This window comes from Oryctolagus cuniculus, chromosome 3 (assembly GCF_051225735.1).
Source record: "Oryctolagus cuniculus isolate XC-2025 breed Fujian yellow rabbit chromosome 3, ASM5122573v1, whole genome shotgun sequence".
NCBI lineage: Eukaryota > Metazoa > Chordata > Mammalia > Lagomorpha > Leporidae > Oryctolagus > Oryctolagus cuniculus.
This window is the reverse complement of record NC_142869.1, coordinates 64,488,030-64,515,998: the sequence shown is the minus strand read 5'-3', so window position 1 is coordinate 64,515,998 and position 27,969 is coordinate 64,488,030. Positions and strand designations below refer to the sequence as shown.

At 44.5% G+C, this 27,969-nt stretch overlaps 1 protein-coding gene and 1 long non-coding RNA gene across 13 annotated transcripts in view; one reads left to right on the top strand and one right to left on the bottom strand.

The window, feature by feature from the left end:
* Positions 1–17,170: 17,170 nt before the first annotated feature.
* LOC108176864 (uncharacterized) lies at positions 17,171–19,079 on the bottom strand. The gene is made up of 2 exons (XM_017342949.4): positions 18,363–19,079; positions 17,171–17,339 (listed from the first exon to the last, which is right to left on the bottom strand). Exons 1-2 carry the CDS (start codon positions 18,913–18,915, stop codon positions 17,317–17,319), a joined length of 576 nt encoding a protein of 191 aa, XP_017198438.3. The 5' UTR covers positions 18,916–19,079; the 3' UTR covers positions 17,171–17,316.
* Positions 17,981–27,969, top strand: part of LOC103348788 (uncharacterized) — a 188,506-nt gene continuing 178,517 nt past the window's right edge. For 9 of the 12 annotated variants that reach the window (XR_016230776.1, XR_016230766.1, XR_016230770.1 and 6 more), the window contains exons 1-2: positions 18,115–18,251; positions 20,379–20,461. This is a non-coding gene — a long non-coding RNA (uncharacterized LOC103348788). Of the gene's footprint in view, positions 18,252–20,378; positions 20,462–27,969 lie in introns of all 12 variants that reach the window. The other 3 variants (XR_016230768.1, XR_016230765.1, XR_016230772.1) reach the window with 2 other exon arrangements.

Sequence of the window (27,969 nt, the reverse complement as noted above, 5' to 3'; positions counted from 1 at the left end):
CACTCCGGGTTCATTTTCATTTGTGACTATAGACATTTGCTGTTGACGTTGTAAAACATCACTGTTGAACATGCGAGCCGCTAGACACCTGTGGCTATTGGGCAAGGCAATGATGTTGGCACAAATCGAAACATACTCTATGTATAAAAAAACCACACTGAATTTTGAAGACTTTATATGATGACAAGATGGCAAAATATCTCATTATTTTTTAATATGGATCATATGTGGGAAGATAATATTTTGGAAATATTATATTCAGTGCAATATTTCATGATAATTAATTTGACCTGCTTCTTTGTGCTTCCATTATATCACTGCTAAAACATTGAAAATTCTCTATACGGATCTCATATTTCTACTAGAAGTGTTTAAGAGTTTCCTAAATAACAGACATTCAGACTTCCAGAAACCTTAGTTATTAGCAACAGCTTCATTTACAAGGAACAGGAAGAATGTTTTCTAATATTAGACAAGACATTAAAAATATTTTTTTAATCTTTCTCCCTTGCCAAACTCCTACACATCCTCCAAGACAGTGATATGTCACTGCCATTTAGAAATCTTCCGTCACCACCACGCCCCACCATGGGGTGGCCTGAAGCTGGGTCAGACACTCCTGTTTTGTGATACCACAGCCGGACTAAAACCAAACAGCTGATTTGTCTCTTCATCCTGTTTTCCATAAATCCACAGGATCAGAACTTCTGTCCTGCCCTTGATTTGTGTATTTCTCATATGTGCCTCAGTACTTGAAACGTTTCACAATCATTTATTAAATGATTGTTTAATTGAAAAATGAATGAATAATAGTAATTCTTTAGTGGCCATTAATAACAGTTTACAGGATCAACATTTTACAAAAGTTATGTCAGTTGACTCTCAGAAAAGCAGTTGGGGAAAAATCCTTCCTGTTTAGAACTACCACATTTTATGACCACAATTCTTCATAATTATTTTGCCTCAACTTAGGAGTAATATGAAAATGATATTGATCACTACATAAAATTATAAAGTAAAAATGTATATGTATTGATATAGTACAAGCCAAATAAACTGGCGGTAGAAAGGCTACACAGTATGGTACAGTATTGTGAAATACATGAAGCATTTGTCAGGAATTCAGAAGGTGCCTATAGAAAAATTAATGTTGTGTTTGGGTTGCTATGTAATTTATTGTCCAAACTCAGACACTCTGAGAGTTAATGGCAGTGTTATTTATTCTGACTTAAAAAGCATTAACTGGAATGTCAGAAACAAATCAGGAACTATGTTCACCCTGGTTATATTAAATGAGAACCATTTCTCAAGTAAGTGATCTAAAGTACACAAAGGATGGATGGGTTGTCCCCGGGGATTGATGGAAAGGTAGGGACCCTCACTCTTAATGGGAGTCCCAAGAGTTAGAACCAGTGGTCCAAGGGTCTGTCTTTTCCAATGGCTTCTCCCTCTTTAACAGAGGAAACCTTTCAGCAGTTTCCTCCAAATGGAGAAGTCTCATGGGCTCTGCGATTGGAAGCCCATCAGAAATTACTCGAATCAATCTGTCCCATCAGCTGTGGGAGAGTCCTTCCTGGACCCACGCTGAATCAGCCAACACCTTCCTCTTGCCGCTCATCAAAGAGGCTGGAGAGAAGGAGCTACAGCTCTGCAGCTTACTGCCACAAGCCTCTGTCACTGTGTCATTTGTTCCCACTGATCTTGGAGAAAAAGGAAGAGCCAAGTTATCTTGATAAGTGCTTTCCATGAAAGACATTATTATGATCTTCATTTGAGCTATGAGGAAAACATGACCCTGAGATATTAGAAGATTTGCCCATGGACTCAGGGTGGAGATTTCTGAGACCCAGTCTAAGGCACTTTGCACTGTGACACATTGCATCAAGGATATGCTTTATGAGGACTGCATACCACGATCTCATTTACAATAGAAGCTTGAAAGTTTACTAAGAAATAAAGGGTGCCAGTCTGTTTCCTACAGGTGTGTTCCCTCCAGTGCCCTTCCTTAGGCTTTCTTCCTGGGGTTGGATGTGATTCTGCGCACCACGTACGCACAGCAAGTCTAGAAGATGCCTGCACTGCTGGCGCTCCGTGGATGCCGCCTAGCATTATTTAAGTTTTCATTCAAAATCCCCTTTAGGATGACTTCTGTGCACCCGAAGTGCCCGTTCAAGAAGATCAACAAATGGCTGAAGACAGATTTTTCAGCCAGAGGAAAGAATTATTACCTTACCATCAGTCTAATGAAAACAGAGGTGAAATACCAACCTGCACTAGATAAACAGCACACCAAGCCATCCATCACACTCAGCCGCAGTAAGCAGAACACCCTAACCGATTTCACCTGACTTTGCGGGGCCTCACTCAGACAGGCGTCCACAGCATCAGAGAGCTGGGACCTTTCCTGGCAAGCTTCTGTCAGAATAAAGACCTAGGCAGGAATCCTTTAAGTCATTCCCTCTCACAATCTAAGTTTCCTTTTCTTCTTACCGCAGACAGCAATAGCTTCTTAGGGGTTTGCTTCTCACTCGCGTGCTCTGTTAAGCTGATGTTGCTGTACAGGACTGGGCTTCTGCCCATGGGTCTATCCTGTACCTCCAATGGCATCTGATAATGAGCATATCCACTCATTCAATGGAAATGCCTGCCAGGTAACAGGTAATCCAGGTAACAGGCACTCCAAGCAGAGAAATATAAGCTCCTCCTGGGAGCTCAAAATTCAGGGGAAAAGAGAGAAATCTTGCACAAACCACTTTTTTTCTGGGTGGGGTGGGATACAGAGAGAGAGTCTTCCATCCATTGGTTCACACTCCTCAAATGCTGCAATGGCTAGGGCTGGGCCAAGCCAAAGCCAGGGGCTCCGTCCGGGTCTCCCACATGGGTGGCAGAGACCCAAACACTTGGGGCATCTTCCACTGCTTTCCCAGGTGCATTAGCAGTGGGTTTGATGGGAAGTAGAGCAATCAGTACACAAACCAGCACCTATTTGGGGGATACCAGCATCACAGGCAGGGACTCAACTCACTATTCCACAGTGCTGGCCCTGTCCAGACTTTTCTTTCTTTTTTCGCTTTTTACATATATTATCATCCACTGTGTCTTAACAATCGCATGTGAGGTAGAGGAGGCTCTATTGAACTCCCCTTCAAGAAGGGGAAACTATGAGTTAAATGGGTTCTATCATCTGCAGTCATAGAAGAAAACTAGAAATCTGGATTGTTTTCAAATGTGTAGATTTCACATTCTCTGTATTACGTCAGCCTTCTTTGATCCCATTTTCAGATTTGCTCATTTAGTCCAGAACTCTGCAAGCCAAATCTTCTGCAGGACTACCAAGTCAGTTCCCACGAGACCCTCCACCACCCAGCTGTTCCTCCTCTATCATTTTGTTGATGAAGGGCCTGCAGTGATAGGCTTAGGGGACCTTGGTAACTTACAATACCCCTATTTAAGCCTGTAATAATAGAGGGGATTAAAATTATGTCTGCAAAAATTAAAGAAAATAAGCAAGGAAGGAGAGGGATTGAGGGCAGAGAAAGAGAGGGAAGGAAGGATGGTTATCATCTTAGAACTCTCCCTATGAAATACATCAAATCTGTTCTCTTTATATTAATAAAAATTGTTAAAAAAAAAAAAAAAGAGCAGCTTGCAGAGGTGGCTGCTCCTAAACTCAGTCTGAGGCAAGTACAAAAATATGGCTCCTGGTTGAAGACCTACTTAACATTTTTCTCGAGTCTCCTTTCCTAGAGTTCTGAGCCTTCACTGGTCCAGAGATCTAGGTTTCCCTGTAGGAGTGATTATGGAAGGCAAAGCAACAGTCCTGCTGCTGAGTGTGCAATAAATAGATGGTACCAGGTGGTGGTGAAGCCTCCATGGAGACCAAACAGAAAGGACTCAGAGAGACCCGGAGGAGGGTGGTAACCGATAGCTGTCACTCTTCACTTCTTACTCAGAGCAGCCACCCCCCAGAGCTTATGGGTAGACGCAGAGGATATATAAACCATACTTATTCTTGGGTTCCTTGTTTCTTCCAGTGCACATAGCTTGCTTCAGAAAATTCATTTTGCTAACATCACAATGTTTGTGTGCCAAACGCCATCAAGTCAAGACTAAATGTTGATTTCTCATTTTCAGAGTCTGTTTATTGGAAAGCACAATGCATGTTTGTAAAAAAAAATAGATAGCAGTTTTACATGCATAATAAATGTTTGACAAATTGTTAAATTGTTTAAATGCACTGTATGTTTTTTGGCCTGAAGAGTCCCGGTCAGGGAACTTATCTTTGATGTTTCTTATTCAGTGTCCCTAACTAATATTTGATCTTGTGAAAGATGAGGTGTGACAACCTAAATAACAAAATATGCACAGAACTTCTGATTATATTTGGGAGGAGGGGGATCCATTGTGACCTCCAATGGCTGGGTAATGGTATTGGTAAAATAGATCAGAAGCAGAGAGCAAAATCCATAAAGCAGGGATTGTACTGATAGGCTCTTCGAGTTTTGCAAAGTAAGTGACTACTCTGTGTGTTTGACTGTATTTTTCCAATGGTGAATAAAACAAAGCACTGTACATTTTGTTAATATGGACTGTTGAGGAACATAGTTGAAGAGGTCTCACATACAATGTTGATGTCTGTCATCTTTGAAAAAGGGAGTCATAATATAAAAAAACCTGAATATTAAAAATGTTTATGCAATGTTCATGATATGACAGGCACTAATACTTGTAGCAAACCCTGATGCTTTTAGTAACCCCAACACACAAATGAAGAAACAGAACCCAGCCTAAGATGAAACATCGAGCGAGCAGCAAAGCTATTGTTTGGACTCGAGTATTTTCTCAGATACACTGAGATGGCCATACTCCATCTAGTTGATTCACAAGAAGCCGATGGGTAAGGGACAGTGTTGACTATCTGTGATGGGGATACCACTTGCTGTGCTGCAGAATGCCCTTCATCCTCTCCATGGAAGTGTCTCCTGGTATATCATCTTCAAGACCAAATTGTTATTTAGAAATCTGCAAAGGGAGAGTGAGTGGTTTTGGAAGATGTTCTTATGAGCCTACAGGATTGATGAGATGACACTTGAAATCACATGCTCATCAGACACACACACACACACACACACACACTCCCCTGTGCAGTGTCTGGAAGGAGTCTTCCCTTCATGCCCATTGCCATCATTTTTGGGACAAATCTAGACAAATTCCAAACCTCTGTCTCTCTGGTAACTTATTTTGTAACCCAAAGCAGCTTATCGGAGGTGATAGTCTTTCTTTAGTTTGGGCCATGCTGTATCTCCAGAGTAGGTTTGTTTTGTAAGTCAATGTCTTAGAATGTCAATGAGTATGACTTTTAAAAATCGCTGGGATGGCGATGGAGTTCCACAGTTTGAAAACTTTGAGAAACACAGATGTAAACACAGTGAACTTGGCATTGTGACTATGGGAGATCATCACAAACTGATTTGAGAAATACTGCAGGACTTGTGTTTTTCAGGGTAGTGGGCTATCCAAGGCTACTCCCAAAAGCCTGTAGGAAAATAGAGTTAAAATATGTTTATTTTGATGTAAAAAATGTTAAATTCAATGCATACAAGAGGTCTTCAAAAATTTCACTGCAAATGTATACTATGAAAAAGCTAGGTATACATTAAAATTTTTACACCAAAATAAGCTTATATTTTAATTCAATTTTTGCAATAAGCTCATACTCCTGTGTCTAATGAAGTCACTTTTGCCAAACATTTTGTCTTCTTCAATTATGCATTAAGTCACTTAATGAGTAGAGGTCAACCACTTCCCCTATTTTCAAGTTTCTGAAAGACACCTCAGCGTCACCACCATGTACCATCGACCATTGATTTATTTCCATGCCTCTAACGCTTAGAAGGGGAATCAGCATTTGAGTATTCATCAGTTTACTGAGACCGTGTCTAACCACATTACCATCTCACCTACTGGGGCTGCTCTATAAAATGCCAAACGATAAGAAGAGCTGAGATTTTTTATTTTTTTCTTCTATGAATGAGAAACTTGAAAGTAATCCTGCTGTCAGGTCAAAGACAAACTTCACCTGCCCAGTTGCAGATCCACCATGCGTACAAAATGCAAAGATAAAGTTACACACAGTTAGGTGCTGAAACATGGAAAATCCAACTGACCCGAGGGCCACGATCATTAAAGTCGAGCGGGACTTATCAAACAAAGGGCCTAGAGACTCCCCAGATATGTACAGCTCAAGATCAAACCCAGAAAGGCCTTGCCCATGTCTGACAGATACACTGAGGGCCTGTCTGATGCGCAATCTGAACTTTGCTGGCACTGACTCAAACCTCTGCCATGGACTTTGATCATGTTGCTCCAAGCGTCACAGGATCTCTGACGACACCGAAGCTCAACCACCACTACGAACAAACACAAAAGGTGGAGAAGACTAGAGACGAAAAGAAATATCTGCAACTTCCATCACATGCCGGGGATATAACATCATGTTGAGAAGTAGTCAGTGTCTCAGGACAGAGACATGGACATGGACATTTCCTTTACAGATATCATGTCTTCCCACTTCCCTCTGGGTATTAAGTTCATGGGCATCGAATAGCTTTTTGCATGTTCTCATTTATTCCTCTAGCGCATCACACTTTGTAAGCCACATTGTGTGCTATGGCCATCACAACTGTTTGACGTCACCTGCATCCTGGGCAAACATAGTGAGAATTTGTTTGGATGGAGCTCTGGGCTGGAAAGCTGTCCCCACAATCAGTTTGACAACTTTGAGAAAGATGTAGTATCTGTCCTTATTTCTTGTGTACCTTTTCCTCAGGAGGCTGCATTCAGGGAGTCTGAGAGCGTCTGTGAGGCAAGTGTTGAGAGAAGGAAAGCTGGTGTGTGTGCGGTGTGTGCTGATGGAGCCCGGGCAGCCTGGGGAGCCCGTCAGAGCTGTGCTGAGTGATGGCCCACACTGTTAGCTGGAGCCAGATGTTAGGTACAGAGGGATTTGTGGGACCCACATTAGTTATGAACTCTGGGGCTTATAGCTATTGGAATTCCTGCTGCTGGCATCTCCCTCTCACATGTCTAATAGGAGTTGTTCCCAGCGCACAGAGTAACTATGATGTCACAAGACAAAATAGCTCCTTTAACAGCTAATTGGACTAGTGTTGTAGTAGCCAAAGAACAGGCCCCTGAACAACTGCATCAAAGTAACAATAAAAATTATAATCACTTATAAATTGTATTATTAAATAATTTTTCATCCCATGCTTTCCCCTGTGAAGGCAGATTCTAAAGCCAAGCTCCTTGGCCACTGACATCATCCACTTTCATCTCTGTGCATGAATTTCCTGTAACGATACGGGATCACGTGCTCACCCTGTTGCACGTGGTAGTTCTGCAGTTTGCGTAAGATCCCTGGGTGGTGTGTGTTTGTGTTGGGATTCTTGTACTCAACACGATTATGATTAGCTGAGCTTTGTTCTGTGTTGAATTATATTACTGTCTCAAATTATTAAAATTTTCATTTAAAATAGTTTTCAAAGAAAAAAAAAAAGACACAGCCTGGCCTATTTTGACCTTCCAGTCTAAGACGCACACATTAGATCCTAATAGACTTCCGTCCTTCTACAACCATCTGCCAAGGTGCAGGATGAGTGCCCTTCCCTCAGTGCTCCTCCTCAAGCTCACGCCACTGCTCATCCTGTTCTTTGTGCCTTGGCCTCACAACCTCCGTAGTGTCCCTGGGCCACGCCCAGCCTTTGCACCTGCTGTGTTTTCAGGCTGGCTGCCCTCCTCCAGCTGTCCACTGGGCTCACCCCTCACTTCCCCCAAGTCTTTGTTCAAATGTTACCACCTTAGTGAGATCTCCCCTGGCCACCCTTTCTGGAGCTCTCCCTCCACCAAACACTTCTCATTCTTGATTTTTTTTTCTCCTAAGCGTTTCTGCCTATACTATAAATATATACAAATCGTGTATTTTATTCTTATCTTTAGTGTTAGTGTCATCCCTAGCAGAATGTTAAGACAGAACTTTTTTTGTTTGCTTTGCTCTATTGTGAGTGTGCAGGGGGAATTTTTGAATGAATGGAATGAATGAATGAATAAATAGGGGCCAAACTGTCTGCTGGCCCCTCATGATCAAGTCAAATGTGATCTCTCACTGGGAGGTGTTTATGGTCTCGTGGAAAAGACAGATTTTTTTTTTTTTTTTGACAGGCGGAGTGGACAGTGAGAGAGAGACAGAGAGAGAAAGGTCTTCCTTTGCCGTTGGTTCACCCTCCAATGGCCGCCGCTGCAGCCGGCGCACCGCGCTGATCCGATGGCAGGAGCCAGGATCCAGGTGCTTTTCCTGGTCTCCCATGGGGTGCAGGGCCCAAGCACTTGGGCCATCCTCCACTGCACTCCCTGGCCATAGCAGAGAGCTGGCCTGGAAGAGGGGCAACCGGGACAGAATCCGGCACCCCAACCGGGACTAGAACCCGGTGTGCCGGCGCCGCAAGGTGGAGGATTAGCCTATTGAGCCACGGCGCCGGCTGGAAAAGACAGATATTAAGTATTTAAAATATATGTCCATAGGAAAACCTACAAAAGTTGTTTATAGCAGCTTTATTCACAATTGCCCAAACTTGGAAGCAACCAAGATATTCTTCAATAGGTGAAAGGATGAATAAAAGGTGGTACATCCAGATGATGGAATATTACAAAGAAATAAAAAGAAAAGAGCTATCAAGCCATGAACAGCTCTGGAAGACACGTAAATGAATGCTACTAAGCGGAAGGAACCAGTCTGAAAAGGCTACACATTGTGTGATTTCCACTATATGGAATTATGGAAAAGGCAAAACAGTGCAGATGGTACAAATGCCAGTGGTTGCCAGGCGTTAGAGACAGGGATGAACAGGCAACATGCAAGAGTAAGAGGACAATGAAATCATTCTGTATGTCATAATGGTGGATACAACGCATTGTTTGTGAGTACTTCAAAAAGTTTGTGGAAAATAGGAATTATGAGATAAGTTTATTTTGGTGCAAAAAAAATTGAAATGTTTCTTTCCCCAGAATACACATCTGGGCATATGCTCATCAGCACTGAAAGCCAGGGAAACACTAAGGATTAGAGTTATTGTCCGGCTACAATTTAGTCAAGCATATTTTTGAGGACCCTTCAGATGCAGATTTCAAAATCTTTTTTGCTCCAAAATAAACTTAGGTTTTAATTATTTTTCCCACAGATTTTTGAACTAGCTTTGTAGTTCTATGAGCTTATTCAAACCCATGGAATACACTGCAACCTTGGTCAATCCTGATGTCAACTATGGATCCCGGGTGATCATGATGTGCCAATGTAAGATCATCGTTAACAAATGTCTCTCTGATGGGGGTGGGGATGGGGATAGTGGGGGAGGCTGTGTTGGGGGAGGTGGGAGAATATGGGAGGTATCTATACCGTTCACTCTTTTTTGCTGTGAATATAAAATTGCTTTAGGAAATAGTCAAAAGACAGACAAGTGTATAAATAATCTGAGTGTCAACAAGATAACCAGTTTGGACATGCAAAGGGCAGTGTCTGTTCTCTGAGGGGAAACTTACCGCAGGGATCTGCGACAGGGGTTGGCAGTGGGGCCTCCCTCAGGCTCTCTGCTGAAGTGATGTCTAAACCAAGGCCTGGGCTTTACCGAAAGGACCAGAGGCAAGACACACTATGGAGGGTTCTGGGCATGGAAATAATAATAGCACGTTCCAGATGGCTGCAGCTAATGCAAGAACTGAGAAGGACCCAGCAGTGCAGAGAAGTTCAAGGGGAGAGCAGAGCCAGGTCTCGAAGGCCTGGTAAGTGATCTTCGGGTGACTGAGTGCTGGGGGGGGGGCCTCAGGGAAGTGACATAAGAATAGCCCTTTAACCAGATTTGTGAGAAACAAGAAGAAAATTTAAAATGCAGTAGAGACTACCAAATCTCCCTGTGAAAACTGGCTGACTCTGGACCAAAAAATATATATACATATATATATATATATATATATACAAATGAAATGATTTCTTAGGGGCCATACAGTGTGGGAATACATTGAACCCAGCCCAGCTCCAACATTTTCACCTGCCATGTCCCCCTGTCTGGAAACATTCTTTTCTTCTATCCGAACCGCCTCACCTTTCAGAAACACAGGTGCAGTCCACCTTGGCTGCAGAGCCCTTTGTAGCCCTTCCTGTCCTCACTGGTGTTTCTTTGATCTCCTAGAGCACTCAAGTGCACACCCTACAATTTAGTTCCTCATGGTCTACCTTCTTGGATAACCTGACACCTTACTACACCAAGCAGAACGTCCTCTTCTTGCTAACAAGGACCCGGCTGCTTGCCTATCTCCTCCCCACCTACCCAGAGAAGGGATGAGAGCATGCTGGGTTCTTCCAAAATGTATCGATGAATTCAGGTCCAGATGACTGAAGATACTGACATTTTGCATTCTTGGAATGATGCTTTAAATAGTCACACTTTATAAATGAGAACATACGGGTGCATGCAGTTAGCAGTCAAAGCCGAGGGAAGCACGAAGCGTTCAACTTGCTACTTGGCTATGATATAGTAGAGTAACCCCAAGAAAAAAAATAATCTGAAAGCGCCCTAAGGTAGTTGGGAGTTTCTGAATAACAAAGGCGGAATATCCAAAATTAGGAGCAAATTTCAAATATCATCTGAAATGAGGCAGTTGTCATTAGAATACGCACTAAGGCCAGAAAAACCAACTTCAGTGACATTTGGCCAAGTATATAGGCTACCACGTACCTCATGACAGTCAGCATCGACAACCAAAATCACAGGTAAAACATTCTAGAACAGCTCTATTTCTGAAGCAAGACGTGAGCCCTCCTTTCCCACCCTCCCTTTCCCTCTCTTTTTTCTGATATTGAACAAGAACAGACTAATTAATGAGTATTTCATTCACGTGGCCCTCGGTGTCTTTTCGCTGGCTGTCAAGGCCCACGAAATGGATCAACATAAAACACTGTTACATTTCCTGAACCTAGTTTCAAAACCTCAGTGTACTGCAGTAAACTCTCTTTTCAGTGAAAATTTGATGATGTTTTACTAAGCCCTTGTTGAGAAAGACAACAATGAATGGGTTCCACACTGCTGATCCAGACCAAGTAGTTTGTCAAATGCTACAACGTGCTCATCCATAAAAGCTATAGAAGGCTCTCTCCCCCTGAACTATGCAGCAATTATCCTAAGTTTATTTTGTGTATCAGTTACAGCCTGATGGGGCTGCCAATCACACAGCTCTGGTTACAGGTATGTCAGCATTTCTATTCTAGGTCCTCATATTCAGGAGCTTATAACTTGGCCAGCAAAATGAATCGCAGAATGAATCCTGCCACATCAAACTCACTTCCCAGAGGAATTTTTTTAAAAATGCAAATTAAGACAAAGCTCTACATTCTTCACCATTCTTACCTTACCCACAGGCTCCAAGGGAAATAACAAGCCTTCTTCCTTATTTTTTTTAAAGACTTATTTATTTATTTGAAAATCAGAGTTACACAGAGAGAGGAGAGGCAGAGAAAGAGAGTAAGAGAGAGGTCTCCCATCCGATGGTTCACCCCTCAAGTGGCCGCAACAGCTGGAGCTGCGCCAATCCGAAGCCAGGAGCCAGGAGCTTCTTCCAGGTCTCCCACGTGGGTGCAGGGTCCAGGGACTTGGGGAATCTTCTACTGCTTTCCCAGGCCATAGCAGAGAGCTGGATTGGAAGCAGAGCAGCCAGGTCTCCAACCAGCGCCCATATGGGATTCCGGTGCTTCATGCCAGGGTGTTAACCCGGTGCGCCACAGTGCCGCACCCCACCCCCCCTTTTTTAAACGATTTATTTATTTATTTGAAAGACAGAGTTACAGAAGCTGAAAGGGGGAGAGGGCAGAGAGAACGGATGAAATATCTGTTGGTTCACTCCCCACATGGCCGCAACGGCCAGAGCTGAGCTGCACTGATCTGAAGCCAGGAGCCTGGAGCTTCTTCCAGGCCTGCCACATCGGTGCAAGGGCCCAAGGACTTGGGCCATCTTCCACTGTTTCCCAGGCTACAGCAAAGAGCTGGATCAGAAAAGGAGAAGGATCCCTGGTCCACAGACAGCAACTTTACCTGCTATGCCACTATGCGGGCCTTTTGTTTTTTAAGATTTATTTATTTATGAAAGGCAGAGTTACAGAGAGAGGGAGAGACAGAAAGAGGGAGATCTTTCTTTGTTAAGGAACTGGTATACTCCGCACCTTTCTGGTGAGTTTTTAACTGGATCTATCTGGTAAAAGTGATCACTTGGTGTGAAAAGGATGAAGCTCTGGCCAGCACTGCGGTGGCAGCAGTTTGAGACCCAGTTGTTCCGATTACAACCCAGCTCTCTGCTAAGGCCTGGGAAAGCAGTGGAAGATGGCCCAAATCCTTGGGCCCCCGCGCCCATGTGGGAGACCAAAAGAAGCACTTGGCTCCTGGCTTCGGATCAGCTCAGTTCCAGCAGTTGTAGCCATTTGGTGAGTGAACCAGTGGATGGAAGACCTCTCTCTCTCTTTCAAGTAAATAAAATAAATCTTTTTTAAAAAAGAAATAAACAATACTGTTATTATTGCTAAAGTACTAGATTTGAAATCTCATGTAATTCTGCCTAAATTGTAGTCAGTTTTAGGATTTGTTATGAAGCCTGCTGTGCTATTAATAATAAAATATCAATTATGATTTAAGTTATTCTGTTATTGTTAGGTGAATATTTTTTATAAGCTTTAATAAGATGCCTCAGCATTTAAGGTTTAAAATCTAAAATCATATTCATGCCAAATATGTAGGACATATTTTTCATAATTGTTCTTGTCCCTTGGGTCAGTAATTCAGTTTATAATCATCATAAAATTTTATTCTTAATTCTTTTTAATTTATCAGAAGGAAAATATGCATGGTTATTACCCAATTAAAATACTCCTGATGCTTTTAAGGTAGACATTATGAGGTTTTTGGGGTTTCACCGAAGACAATTAAAAAAAGAAAGAGCAGCTGCATGACTTCAAAGTATTTTTGAGCGCTCTGAGTTTGCAGAGATATTCAGCTGTCCGCCAGTGCCCTGTTCCCACCTGTCCTGTTCTCATCGCATCTGTGATGCGATCAGTGAATGATCTGAACATATTACCCATGTAGTAAATTCAGAGCAAATGACCCAAAGTAGAACTTTCATTCGGTAGCCCTAGCGAATCCTTGCTGGTACTCAGGCCCCCTTGGCTTATGGGTGCTAAGTGTGAGGACTAGGGAGTAAGTCACCGAAACACTGTAGAGAAACACGTGGATCTGAGTCTATCTCCTAGGCTGATCAAAGTGTCACTTGCTCTATGAGGGACACAGAGGTATCTCCTGGGAATAGATGCTTTGTGACAGTATTTGCTGAGGTATTTTCTCTTGATAATACACATACTTTTAGCTAAAGACAGTTTGGTTGGTGTCTTTACACAAACCAGCAGGAAAGGCTCTGTTACAAGGCTACAATTTCTTCCAGAAAAAATTACATGGGTCAAAGAAATTAATATCCATAAAAGGACAATGCCTGGTCATCAAAATTGCATTCCAATTCACGATGAAAGAATTACAAACAGAATCCAGCCTGACACTCCTTTGACAATCTCAGTAACTGTCTGTTAGCGTCTCTGTCTGATCATAGAATTGTATTGAAATATAGTTTCTTCCCCTACCTTATCAGAATATCTTAATTTCACGTACAGATGTGTTTAGTTCTGACAAACTTCATAAAATTCTAAATGTTTACTTACTGTCAAGGTGAAAACACTCTTGATGAGAGGCACAGTGAAAATGCCTTATTTGTGCCCAGGGTTTCAAAACTTGCCAAGTTCCTCTACAGAAAACAAGTTGGCTTTGCAGAGGGTGGGAGCACAAGGCTTAATTCATGGATGTGGTGAAGGCAAATTGGGTTATTTAAATAATACATGCAAATGGCTTTCAGTTGTAGGGTTACGGCACAGTTGACAAAGAACTTTGGCATATGTTGTGCCATTTGGTAAAAATAAACATACCTACCATTCCTGAAAGCAATCCAGTTGTCTACCATTACATTGTTCATTTGTGGCTGATATTTTAATTTTTTTTTTTTTTTTCACTTTACTTGAAAGGCAGAGAGACAGAGAGATCTTCTATCTACTGGTTCACTTTTCAAATGCCCACAAGAGCTGGAGTTCGGCCAGGCTGAAACCAGGAGACCAGAACACAATCCAGTTCTCCCACGTGGGTGGCAGGGGCCCAAGCATTTGAGCTAGCTATCATCTACTGCCTTCCCAGGTGCCTTAGCAGGAAGCTGGCCTGGAAGTAGAGCAGCTGGGACTCAAACCAGCACTCCAGTATGGGGTGTCCCAAGAGGCAGCTTAATCTGCTGAGCCACAGCACCTGCCTCAGGATGCATTCTTAAGTAAAAATAATATCACGTTTTTAAAAGGACATTTGTCGGTTTATTGCCTAAACAGGTTCCAGCCACCGCGGCACATTTGGCACCAGCGATGTGTTTTGCTTCAGCGTGCAACTCCAGTGCCCGAGCACCAGTTACTCCGGTTCTAAAGGACTCAGCATGTTGATATACAGCTCCTCGCTACGAAAGCTTACCTTTTTATGGCTTCACCTAGGTGAGCGTATGGCTCCGGGCCTTTCTTTTAGGCTCTTTGACCTAGAGGAATGAGCACGGGCAGGCACTGACTTGTACAGGACAGTCCCACAGCTGCACGTCTCACGGCGATTGCTGAGCTGGGAAACTCCAGCCAGGGAACGCCGAGTCATCCAGTCTTTGGGAAAGGGGACACAGCCCCCAACTCTTAAGGAGGCCAGCCACACAGGTGACAAACTGCTGCACTTCAAAGACAGGAAATCCCTTCAAACGTTAAATTGTTAAGGACACGAAATGACCTACATTCAGGAAAACGGGGAGCCAGTCATTGAGCATCATGTTTGTTCCAGCTTAACGAAGCGTGTTTGGTGGATATTAACGCGGTCCCGAAGAGCCTTCCTCCAAGGCATGGCAGCCTTTTCCTCCAGAAACCCACATTTCCAAGAGCTTATTGTTAAAAAGCCACTTGAGTTCACATCAGATGAAAATTACCATGTAAAGACTCTCTCTGGGCCAGTTTTCACCCTTAAAATTAGTCTGGTTTAAAATTACAATTACTCAGAATGTTTGAGAAACTATGAAATTGGTTTAAAGTCATCCAGAACATCAAAACCAAGGGCAGGCATCAGGCTACAGCGCAGCCTTGGAAAATGCATAGATGGGACCTTAGGGTTTGACAGCGTCTGGAAGCACCCCGATATCTGGATATCTGGACTCGGGATTCCCCGGCGGTTCTGCCAGGCTAAGAATGTGAAGTCTAGATGGATTTCTTGCCAATCCTCAAAAGTACTTAGGGCTGCGTATGTAACAGTTTGAACCTTGGGTCAGTATTAAATTCTCATCCAATTTGCTCTGAATAAATGGGAGGTTGGGGGTGGGTTCGGTTGAAGGGGGCAGAGAAATGGTGTGTGCTATTTTCTCTGTGTCAGAGCCTCTGCCTCCCTGGTGTGTGGACGAATTACCGAACAAATGTGCAAGCCGCAAGGAAGCGGATGGGTGAAAGCCAATCTTGGAACAAAAAAGTTGCCCTTCCGTGTTTACATTTTCAAAAAGGGAAAATCCGAAAGGGGTTGAGATTGGAAAATTCCTGGGCAACCAAAAAGCTTAACCCACATTCCATAGCTTTATCAAGTTAAGCCTCTCTGAGCAAGAAGGTCAAAGTGAACTCTGCTTCCCGCTCACAAAGCGAGTCAACTTATTTTGTATGTATAGCTATAAACTGTTTGCAAGTTTCCTAAGTCAGGCACTCAGGATGAATTATGAATGGAATTAGCTAGCTTGACTTGGAATTTCCTCACTTTTACTGGTCTTTAAACAAGATTTTTATACATTCATATGTAATCGATGGGACCAACACGTGAAATGGCCCCTCACATAAAACACTCTGTTTTAGAGTGATTTTGCTGTGAAGCAACTTAAATATGAACTTCCAGTGTGGAAAAGGTGGATTTTACATGCTGCTTGGAGACGGATCTGGAGGACCGATGAGCTGGGCCACAAGATTTGTGTCAGAAGCTGAAATTAAGTTTATATTTTAAAATACAATTTTAAAAGCTAGCTTTGCTTTCATAAAAGCCAATCTGTTTCTCAAAGCCTTAGCCACCTTAAGAATGCATAAATTTGGTATTTGGTTTTGAAAGTGCAGGGTAGAATAATTTAGGTATTCATCAGTAGCTGAAGAAAATCCTTCCTGAGTGTAAAACTACCTTTAAAATTATCATCCAAAGGAGTGAATGTATACCTTCTGTTTTAATTTCAGTTATTAGCTATTTCTTATAGCTAATCGGCACTGTCTTAAAATTTTTCTACAACTGGTGCATCCAAATTGATTTCAACAGCAATTTGTGTGCATAAAAAAATGAGGTGAGGATCAATGCCAACTTTTACGGAGAGAAGTGAACTTGGATTTCTTTATACTCCAAGGCAAATGTTCAAATTTATCTCATGGATATCAAAAGAAGATTATTATAATAAACTCAGCTGTTTATGCAGAAAGCAACATGGAACAAATTCCAATACTTTTATTTATCGTATAACTTATGTAACATTTAAAACAAAGGTACTAATTAAAACACACATAAGATTTTCAAAGTTTAAAAAACTATTAAAAAACACTTCTGCAACTTAGCATATAATTGCTGGTACATTTTAATGGTCCTCCCTCTAGATTTCAGTGGTAAAATGCATTTACAAACTTCTTCTCAAATCCCTCAAACATTTAAATGGCCGAGAATATTCCCTTTTCGTCAGGATACATTAAGAGTATCTACTACCTTTACAGAACCGAATGTTACACTGATAGTATTTGTATGCTTGACTACCCCACTTCTGTTGGATAAAAATAGTGTCTGAGTTTTTAATTTTTTTGAAGAGGGACAAATGGCTTGGCAGAACCACTTTAAAACATGTTTTTACATTCAATTAAAATGTGTAAGTCCCCCAGTTTCTTGACACAAATGTTTTTATTGTACAATTTTAGATAGACTTGGAAATCCTCTTCTCTCCATTCCAATCCTTGAAGGGGTTACATTAATCTTATTTAAAAATTAGGGAAAACAACCACACTCACGGATCTAGCTGGAGAGAGTCAAAACTAATAGTTGAGATGTTTCCATACTTGCGAAAATACTTTTTGAAGGACTTATGAACTTCAGCCCGAAATGTGAGCTCCGAGCAACATCATACAAGCACCAAGTCTCCTCCTGAAATCCATAAATCAATGCAGAAATGTTTATCATAAATTCTTTAATGCAAAACCGAACCATTGAGAAAAGCCCAGGCAGGGAAACATTGGCTTCTGTCCTCCCATAAACACACGTTCAAAGGCAACGCTGACCCTCATGACTGCTCTGGGCGTTCAGAGGCTGAGGGGCAGGCGGCAGCGCCTGCTGCCCGATCCCGGGAGGCAGGTTCGAGGCGGCAAAGTGGCATCTTATTCTGTATCTCCATCCCTTTTAATTCGTCTTGATCGGCTTTCCGTCTAGGACGGCGAACGTCAAAGCACATTCAATTGTATCTGTTGGCTTTTTGAAAACCTCCCTGCTCCAGGCTATTTCAAATTCAACCCAGAACTTTACAAATGACAATAAGGAGATTTAAATAATAATAATAAAACTGTTAAACTCCCCCCCCCCAACTTTTGACCACAAAAAAAGTTCCAAAACACCGGCAAGCAATTTCAACAGTAAATTGATCATTTCAGGCTGGAAACATCCAGTGGACCCTGCTTATCCAGAGCCCCCCAGAGGCTCCGTCTGCCCTGGGACAGCGCCTCGGCACCCTCACCGTACCCCCTTGGTGGCTGGGAGCCGGTGCACAGGCGCGCAGCCGCCACGGGCACCCCGACAGCCTCAGGCTGCCACCTACACGTGGCGCCTCTAGGATTTCCTGACGGACTTATTTTAAAAATATTTACTTTCTGGCAAAAAAAAAAAAAAAAAAAAAATAGCTACAGTAGTTTAGAAGCTTGGCCAGCCCTGAAGAAAAGCACGCTGCAAGACGCGTCCCTGCCGGCATATTTCCGACTTCCCCAACTTCTACCTCGCCCACTGCTAGCGACGCTCCAGACGCAGCGTTGGCCGCTTGGGGACCTGCACACACGACCTGGCACGCGGGTGAGCTCTGGCCCAAAAAAATGCGCCCCTCTCCCCAGCCCCGGGCACCGTGAGCAACGCCTTTCTCCCTCGAGGAAATACTTTTCCGAGCTCGCACCCCTCGTTACCAACCTGCGCGGGCCCGTGGGGGAGGGGAGGCGAGACGGGCGCGGGAGCCGCTCTCGTCAGCAAAGCCAAGGCCGGCGGCAAGGGCGCGCGCGGGCGTTCCAGCCGCTTCCTGCCGGGTCCAGCGGCCACTCGGAACAGCGCGGAGCGGACTGGGGCTTCTTCCCCGGGTGAAGCTTCCACGATGGGCTCGGGGGTGACCTCCCCCCCAGCGTGGGCGTGGGCCGCGCCAGGGCACGGCGGGAACCAGGTGCCCGCCCGCGCCCCTCAGCAACCACCCAGAGCGAGGCGCGAGGGTTCGAGCCTCAGGCGGGCGGCCCAGCGGGGCTGAGGGACCCGCGGAGAGGGGCGCCCAGGGCAGCGGTGCACGCTGAACTCCGGACCCGGGGGTGGGGGCTGGGCAGCGGAGAACTCGCTCCGGGAGCTGCCGCGTCCACCCCAAACGCACTTGAACCAGCCGGGCGTCGGCCGCGCTCGTTCCTCGACTTCCCTGGGGCGGGGCTGGCCAGTCCTGGGGCGCTCGCTTGCGCACCCCACCCTGACCCCCGGGGTGTAGCATCGCCCAGCCCAGAGCTTCCCACTCCCGAACCCCCAATCTGAAAGCCGAGATCCAGGGCCGCCTGCAGCAAGGCTCAACTTACACTTCATTTTCTTTTGATTTGGAGAAAATGTCACTGCAGAGGAAAACACACGCGGCGCGCGCGCTCGCACACCAACCCTAACTGTAACTAGGACTTGGGGCGGGGGGCGGCCAGGGCGAGGCCCGCGCGACTGCGGGCGCGGGGCGAGCGGCGTGGGCGCCCGTGCGGGGATTCCCGGTCTCGCAGCGCGCCCTAGCGGACGCCCTTCCGCTCGCCGCGCCCCGCGACGCGCGCCGGCTCTCCCCGCGCTCATTACAATCTGCAATATATTATTTCTTCCGAAGTATTGACAATGTGTGAGACTCCAGTAACCCCGGAGCTCTTGTCTGGACTCAGCACATTCATTCACATTTAGGGGGAAAAATCCGAATTAAATCCCCGTGACCCTGATTGGGTTACAGTGTCATTTTTTTCCCCCTGGATCCTCTTTTAAATCCACTCCACACTGCTTCTCTGTCTATTACATGCTAATTTAATTTTACTGTGGACGATATTTTCAGCATTTGCTGAGGACAGTAAATTTTGTAGTTTATGTTATTTCACTTTTTATGACTTTTTAACACTTAATAAAATTTTATTAGAGCACTTTTGTGTTTACAAGGCCACAAAACTCTTGGCAGGTTGTCAGAAGTCCTTTTTATTATGATCCTACTGATATACTGCGAGTAATGAAATAATCATGTCCAGAAATGTATCAAAGGCCAGAGGGATTATCCCACTTAATAGCTCCACAGATGCGCCCAGAAGAATGCGGCCCGCGGCTGGATGGGCTGCGAGGCGAGGCGGCAGAAGGCGGGCGGCAGCCCCCACTCGCGTCTTTACCATTTCGGTTGCTTTCCTAAAAGGCTACATGCAGGGTCATGTGACTTTCCGCGGTCTCAATAAAAAAAAAAAAGAATTTATTCTATTGCAAAGTGTGCTTTTCTTTTTATTCTCCTTGTGTGGGCATTTAAGGCTGCTCTAGTGGCGGTGGGGCTGGTTCAGCGTCTCCGTGTCAGTCACTTTCCTCTCCTTTCTAAGTGCACTTTTGTGGCATTTAAGCAGGCGATGGTGACATTGGTGTTGAGCCGGGCGGCTTCCAGAGCCAGTGCTGAAGGCGTTGGGAGGGACCCAGAAGGGCTCCAGGTGTGTTCAGGTCCTTTTCCTCCTGCCAGACAACACCTTTTGCCCTTGCTTTTTGGTTTTACTTTGTTTTGCAAAACAGGGGAATGAGGACTTGAGTTCTCTGCTTTCTGCCTGAACCAGAGAGCCACAGCATGCTGCTTTTATTTTAACTTTTTTTTTTTTACTATTATAATTTTTGGTAAGACATGCTATGAGAAGAACTGAGATTTTGCAGCTTTTAATTCTTTAAAATTTCTTTTCTTTTTCTTTTAACTAGATTCAGGATCACTTAACACACTGGTGTTAAGTCCATGCTTGCTGCAAAAGGAGATCATTGTATGTCCTGACCCTGAAAGCAAGGTGGGTGGCTTCGTTTTATAACTAAATTTTCAGTCTCCAGCTTCCTAGTTCTTTTTCTGTTATTCCCTAAATAGTGTGCCAAAGTGATGGGGAAAAACAAAACAAACAAACAAAAAAAACAATGAGGAATGGACTCATAGATGGAGTGACTGAAATTACTGTGGCTCTGTCTATAGCACGTGTTTGTTGAAACTTTGACTTTGAAAGGACTTTGGCAGTGTTTTCCGCAAGAACGCATGTGCACGTGTGTGTGCATGTGTGTGCATGTGTATGTGTGTGTGTGTGTGTGTCTCATGTTCCAGTATATCACGTTCGTATTGGGTAATCTGTCCTTGTTTCAAACGACCCCTGGGAAGCGTGTGCCTCTCTCTGGATCTCCCCCACCGCACACATACGTGCTGTCCCATTTGGAGCTACACAGGGCAGCTCCTGGGGGCTCTTTGATTTCCGCTTCCAGGGAGCGATTTTGTTCTTTGTAAGTCATTTGCTCCTGGTCCAGCCGTCTGCTGTGTGCCTGTGATGGTCTGGTTCTGAGAGGAGCTGATGAGGGCTTGCACCCATCCCTTTAAAAAATTATGTGTTGAGACTATTTGGGAAGCCATTTTTCTCTTTTAATGGTGTTTTCCATTTGAAAATTTCAGGCAGTTTTTCTTCCCTCTCTTTTTCAAGTGAATTCTTTAACAGAGTTGCAGAACTAAGAAAGGAAGTAATGATAGGCTCTGAGTAAACATTCCTCCTTCCTTCGGATTATTACTGATGGTCTGTGTGCTTTGTCTTTTACCGCAAGAGATACACAGCTTGTCACAGCAAAGCGCTCAGATCTTGGCTGTCCAAATTTCTGAGTGTTTTACATATGGGAATTTATGCCCAAATGCAAGAATCAAGGGGAGCATATTAATTTTTATTCTACAGAGTGACAGCTCAATTTTATAAGTACTTTGTGTCTAGGACAATTTAAATAATACTCCAGAGGCTACAATAGATTTTACATTAGAAATCTATTTTATTAGGTTATGAAGTAAATCTCCCCTAAGATAGATATTTTTAGTTCATGCAGGTATTGTGTTCTTGTGACTCTTGTTCAGAAAGGAGAGAACTGAGTGTAGGTAGAACTAAAGGAACACACCCTGGCCAGTGGCGGGCCTACCTGGTGCTGGCGGCAGGGATCTCACAGATACTTTCTAAAGTCTTCAGTGTTGAAAGGAAAGGGAAGAATGAGTTCCCAGTGCTGGCACCCAGTGAATCCATCTTTAAAAAGTGGAGGAAAGGAACCAAGCCAGAGGCATGAAGCGGTCCCATACATGGACAGGTGCTGGCAGGAGGCAGCAAGACATGGGGCTGGGTGGGCAAAGCCCAGGACGGCTGGCGTCATTCCTGTCCTGTCCTGCTGCGTGTGACTCGTGTAGCTTTACTTCTCCGTGCTCAGTTTCTCCCTCTGTACAATGGGATTGACACGAGGACTCGTCTCCTAGTTTTGTTGAAGAGTTAAAAGAGTTAGTCCATGTAGAATACTTAAAACAGACCCTGACTGTGTTGGAATCTCCGGGAAGACCAACCTGGCCATCACCTAGCACAGTGCTTGGCACGCAGTGGGTCCGTAAATCTTTGTTGCACGAGGGTTGGGTGCTATGTCATGGACTGTCCTAGATTTCTTGGATGTGACGCCGGGGCATGCCTGAGCAGTGTCAGCCTCATGTGTGGATTTGACTTTACTGGGAATTCAGGGTTCTCCAGGAGGAGTCGTGTCCAGTTGCTGTTTGCCTTGCCCATGGGTTTCTGTGTTGTCTGCTGATTAGGAATTAGGTCATCAGGTTTGGTTTTATTTTTAAAGAAAGGGGTAAGTTCAAAAGTCTGGAGGTTGCCATATCACTCAGCACAGTGATACGTACGTGAGCGACAGGTCATTGACAAGACAGTCTGGTGTACCACACACATGAAAGCACTCTATTGTAGCCCATTGTTCTGTAAAGAGTGTTTGCAGGTACTGTGCTAAATCCTTTGCATACATTGTCTTACATCATCCTCACACTGAACTTTATACAGGTTAGAATTCCTATTTTAAAGACTAAAAAAAATATATGAGGCTCAGAGAAGTTGAGTGACTTTCCCAAGGTCACACAGCTAGAAATGACAGATCTGGGAGTTTAACCCTGGGCTCTGGGGATGCCAGCTGCACACAGTTAGCATTACTCCCATGCTGCCTCCCTGTCTGTTAGGCTTTGTAGATAGAGCTCCTGATTAGTTTGGTCATTTACAATGATTGTGTAAACCATGATGAAAATGGAAATGATTAAGTCTGGGATCCAGGCCTGTTCTACGTGAATCATCTCAGATCTTGTGCAGTGACTCAAACAGTGGGCTCCGGGGAGTGAAACCGGGCCTGCCTCCAAGGAACTTGCTTGTTCTCAGCTCATTCGACTACTACAAGTCGACGTTTGGAAAGAGCCAGAGGAGACATCAGGAAAAAGATCCTGCAGCTTTTCCTGAAATCCTGAAGTTTTCCTCCACGAAGCAGTAAAGCCGCAAGTGAATGGATTTACATGGCTGTTAAAGACGAAGGAATAGAAGTCAGACAAGTGGGTGGCAGAGCAGGTTTTCCCTTTAACCAAAAGTATTTACGGATATGAATTCTCTCCAGAAACTTGGTGGTGTTCAGGCTATTTCAGGAAACGGAGAACAATCTGAAATAGTAAGGAAAGCCTTGATCCATGTACAAGGTTATTTAATGAGTAAGCAAGGACCACGCAAGAGCGCTCTGCTTGAACCGCATGAGTCATTCTGCACCCTGGAAACGAATGCATACAGAACCCCCAAAGAAAAAACTTGTAAGGACTCCACGAGTCGTTCTTGAGAATGCTCAGTGCCCTCTTAGTCAAAAACTCATCCCAGGATAAAATTCAAAAGTGGATGATGGGCAGATGAAAGAGAACTGCAGCTATCTGGAAATCCTGTGCTGCTCCGAAGGAAGGGCCCGGTCTCGGGGCTTAGCAAGGCCCCTTCAAACAGTTAGAGTTCATCTTTGACTCATGACTTGTGACTGTGGTTGCTGGGGCTGGGGGAGGCGGGGGAGGAAATGAGGGCTGCTTCCAAGGGAGCCAGCAGAGCTAAGCTCGCTGCCTTGGTAGGAGTGGCAGTCTAAGCCTACATTTGCTTCTAGAGAGTCTGGGGCTATGCCAAGCTTTGGGGGCTTTGCTGGGGACCGAGTTCTGGGGTTTACCAGTTCTGCGACATGTGCGGTTCTGGACCCTTGGTTCACCTTTTCTATTGCTGGGTTTTTCTTTATGAAAGAGAAAACTCATCAGAAACTTAAAACCACATGTATGGGATTTTTTGTGGAATTAAGGATATGTAGAATTGGTTTTGAGCCATTTATTAAAAATATGAATAGATTATTTGTATTTATTTATTTATTTGACAGGAAGAGTTGTAGACAGTAAGAGAGAGAGAGAGAGATGGAGAGAAAGGTCTTCCTTCCATTGGTTCACCCCCCAAATGGCTGCTACAGCCGGCGCGCTGTGCCGATTCAAAGCCAGGAGCCAGGTGCTTCCTCCTGGTCTCCCATGTGGGTGCAGGGCCCAAGCACTTGGGCCATCCTCCACTGCCCTCCCAGGCCACAGCAGGGAGCTGGACTGGAAGAGGAGCAACCGGGACTAGAACCCAGTGCCCATATGGGATGCTGGCGCCACAGGCGGAGGATTGACCAAGTAAGCCATGGCGCCAGCCCCATAGATTATTTTTAAACAGATGAGGAGTTTACTGTATCTTCATGAATAGTTAATATTTACAAGAAAAAACTAAAAAAACAACATCAACTGATAAATTCGGTCCCACCAAAGTAAAAATGCAGTGTGATATATGTTGAAATGGAAGTCTGAAATTTCTAGAAAGGATGATAAAGGGAATAGATTCCCAACCCATGTCACAGCAGAGGTAATTTTTTAAAGATTTATTTATTTATTCATTTAGAAAGTCAGAGAGGGAAGTAGAGAGAGAGAAAAAGAGAGAGAGAGAGAGAGATCTTCCATATCACTAGTTCACTCTCCAGATGGCTGCAGCAGTCAGGACTGACCAGGCCAAAGCCAAGGGCCAGGAGCTTCATCCAGGTCTCCCACATGGGTGGCAGGGGCCAAAATATGTGGACCATTATCCGCTGCTTTCCCCAAGCCATTAGCAGGGAGCTGGACCAGAAGTGGAGCAGCTGGGACACTAGCCGGCACCTAAATGGGATGCTGGTGTCACAGGCAATGGCTTTACCCACCCACTATGCCAGCGGCTTTACCCACTATGCCAAAACAGCGGCCTCAGGAGAAGTAATTTTAAGCCATCAAAACTTTAAGGACCTTGAGCTGTTTTCTTCAAACTTGACTTGCCACTGTTTCTGCATCTGTGAATTTGCCAAGTTCAAGTTTATTGCTCTAAGAGGCGGTGAATGATAGTGCATCTCTTTTGAAAAAGTCTGAGTAGTTTTTGATTATTTGATGCAAAGAATGTATGCTTTTGCCTTTTTACATATCTTTCAAAGCAGCTATCCTGATATAAATAAAATCTTTCAAAAATGTATGCACCCCTTTTAGGCTGATACCAACCATTTCGTTCCATGAAAGTCGTGAGTGATGGCTGTGTGCGGCTCTGAATGAAATGGTGTCTCGGCTGTAATCTACGCAGCCAGCCTGTAGATCATCCCTCTGAGTTTCAGAATCTAGGATAAACACAACATTCGGCAAGGCCAAAATGCAAAAACCCTAGGCAACAAAGCAGTGAGCGCAGGCAGGCTCCTGGGACAGGAAGCCACTGGAATCTGGTTGCTAGGAGACACCCGTCTTTGCTGGCAGCAGGAAGATGTCCTTGAGCATGGCTTCCCCTGTGGTTGGCTTTGGACAAGCCATGAATCAGACTCCCAGCAGGGCCGCCCGGCTAACGGTACAGGTGCAGCGGAGGGGCCAGGGTGGCTCCTGGTCACTGGGAGAGTTTCTCATACACGCCCTCTCTTCTGCTGTTCTCTTCAGAAATCAGTGAAATTTACCGTTTCTTCTCTCAGTGGTGAGAAGATGGAAAATGCGGCTTGCTGGGTGGTGCTGAAGCCTGTGGGAATTTTGCAAAAACAAATTTACGCTCTAAATGGAATGAAACCACCTGCAAGGGCTGTAGGGATAGAGGGACAAGATAATTAATTAATGGTAATTAGAAGAGATTTCATGTAGGAGAAGGCACTGGAGCTGGAATCTGGCATGGGAACGTCACGTTTCCTGCGGAGAGCTGGAAGGACTGAAGTTGTCTTTCCTGTCCCGGAAGCATTCCCAGCACCTGGGACAGTGCCGGGGGCCTTGAATGAGTGCAGGAGTGCCAAGGTGCTGGGAGATGAGTGGGGGGCGCTCGCTGCTTGCTCTTCTACCGCCAAGTCAGCCAGAAGAAGGGGGCCTGAAGATTGGCTTTGTATCAGAGGCCCTGTATCAGAAAATGGTGAGAAACGGTGTCCGTCAGCCAGGCGTGGCCTATCTTAAAATGCAACCAGAACATGGGTAGGAAGCTATGACAGAATTCTGAGCCTGGCAGAGAGCCAAGTTTTATGGTTTACAAATGTTCTTTCAGAGGCATTATCTATTCAATATGTGCAGTTTATTACATGCCAGTTAGAACTTGGTGGCTGTTAGGAAGGGAACCCCAGCACGCAAGATGGGGACTCACCTTTCTCTTACTTGTCCTCCCTCACTACTGTCCCATTCCTCCTGCACTCTTTCTTGCCCCCTGCCCGTGTCTCAGCCTCCCAGGGACTTTCCTGCTGCTCTCTGGGTATGGGCCCTTTGGCTGCCACACTGCTGAAAAGCCAGCCCTGGCCCAGTATACAGTCTGGGACAGGAAAGGGTTAGTCTTTTGGCTTTGGAATTACGCTGGCGGCACCTCTTTGGAGAGATGTGATGGAAATGAAAAGCTGAAGAATGAGATTTGGAGCCCATAAAGTAGTCCAAGATTTGAACAATATGTGGGAATCGTGCATTCAAAAGATACATTTAAAAGATCATGTTAAGCATGCATCTTCTATACTTATTTTTAAAACCATTACCCAACTCTAACAAATGTGGCGAAAATCATTTAGCTTTTGACTGAAGAGTAAATGGCCTTAATTCTCAGTAGACTGATTTGGAGCTGTGGGCTGGGCAGGCAGATGACTGAAATTTGGATCCAAGTTCTACCATTTAGTAGCTATTAACAATACTAGGTGGTACTTAAACTCTTTGAGTCCCAGTCTTCCCATCTGTAAAATGGGACTAAGGAGTCCTATTTAAGAGGTTTGTGTGGCAGTTAAACAGCAAATGGATACAAGGTATACAGCACAGTGCCAAACATACAGCAAACCCTCACCATATGAAAGGTGCCACCAGCGTCCTCAGGTCTTCTTTAGGTGCTGGACTCTCCCAAAGGGGACGCTTATGTTCTTACTGCTACACTTTTAATAATCATTTCCCTTCACAACTCCTTCAGCAACCTTTCTTTTAGACTCCCTTACCTATATGGAGCTGTTTGGCAAAAGACACAGAATAGTTTCTTAGTGTGAATACCACCGCGTTCAGAGCAAGTGCATTTCTCTCACTGATTCCAGGGAAGGTTGTTCTGGTCTTGAGGAGTGGTGCTGGTGGTTGGTAGGAGTGATAACAGGAGGGATAGGGCGTAGGTGGTTCTGTGGGGCCAGGGACTACTTTAGCCATCAGCCTGATCATTTGGAAATGCCTTTCCATTATATTGCAAGGCAACTAGTTGGGAAAGGAAAACTTGGTTAATTAGTTCTTTCATGGAAAACATCCAGGTTACAGGTTTTTTGCCCCCACTTTCAGCCTCCCCCACCCCCAGTGGCCCAGCTTGCTCACTGTTACTCCCTGCTCATTGTTCCCTCCATCCCCCAATCCCTCAAAATGCTTTGCCAACTGTGCCCTTCCATTGGGTCTGACTGGTCCTTACAGTCGTCTCATTATAGAATCCCAGCTTATCTCATGGTGTGGAAAAGGTGTAGAACATTGGAATTAAGCAGTTGAATACATAGCCAACGGGAATAGAATTTAAAGCAAGCGACCAAATAGCAAGAAAATCAAGACGCCTCCCAGGCAGAAATGGTTTGAATCAGCAAGACACATCCTCCCAACAATCATCTACAAACTGTTAGAAACAAGAGATCTGTTTTTAACACGAGTCAGACAAATACACCCTTCAGTCTTTCAGTTACACCTGGAAGGTAATTTTTTTTAATGTATTACGCCTATATTTTTCTTGTTACCAGAGGTCCTTTGTACAGATTCTGCCAAGAATGCTGGCACCAATAATAATCTTGAATGAATTCTACGATCCTGGACAGCCTCAGAGATGGCTTCATCGAAGCTTAGATCAGCATGCTGGCACCTGTTTTTAGGTCTATCATGGCACCATTTGCTATTTAGTTTTGTCTTGAGCCATCACACCTGAGGATTTGGACCTATATTTCTTCAAATGTCCTCAGCCCAAATGTCTCACCCGGAAGG

Coding starts and splice junctions, on each gene's coding strand:
- LOC108176864 (XM_017342949.4), bottom strand. CDS start 18,915: ATGCTACACCCCGGGGGTCAGGGTGGGGTGCGCAAGCGAGCGCCCCAG. Junction 17,340..18,362: donor TCCCCCACGGGCCCGCGCAG/GTTGGTAACGAG, acceptor TATGGATTTCAG/GAGGAGACTTGGTGCTTGTA.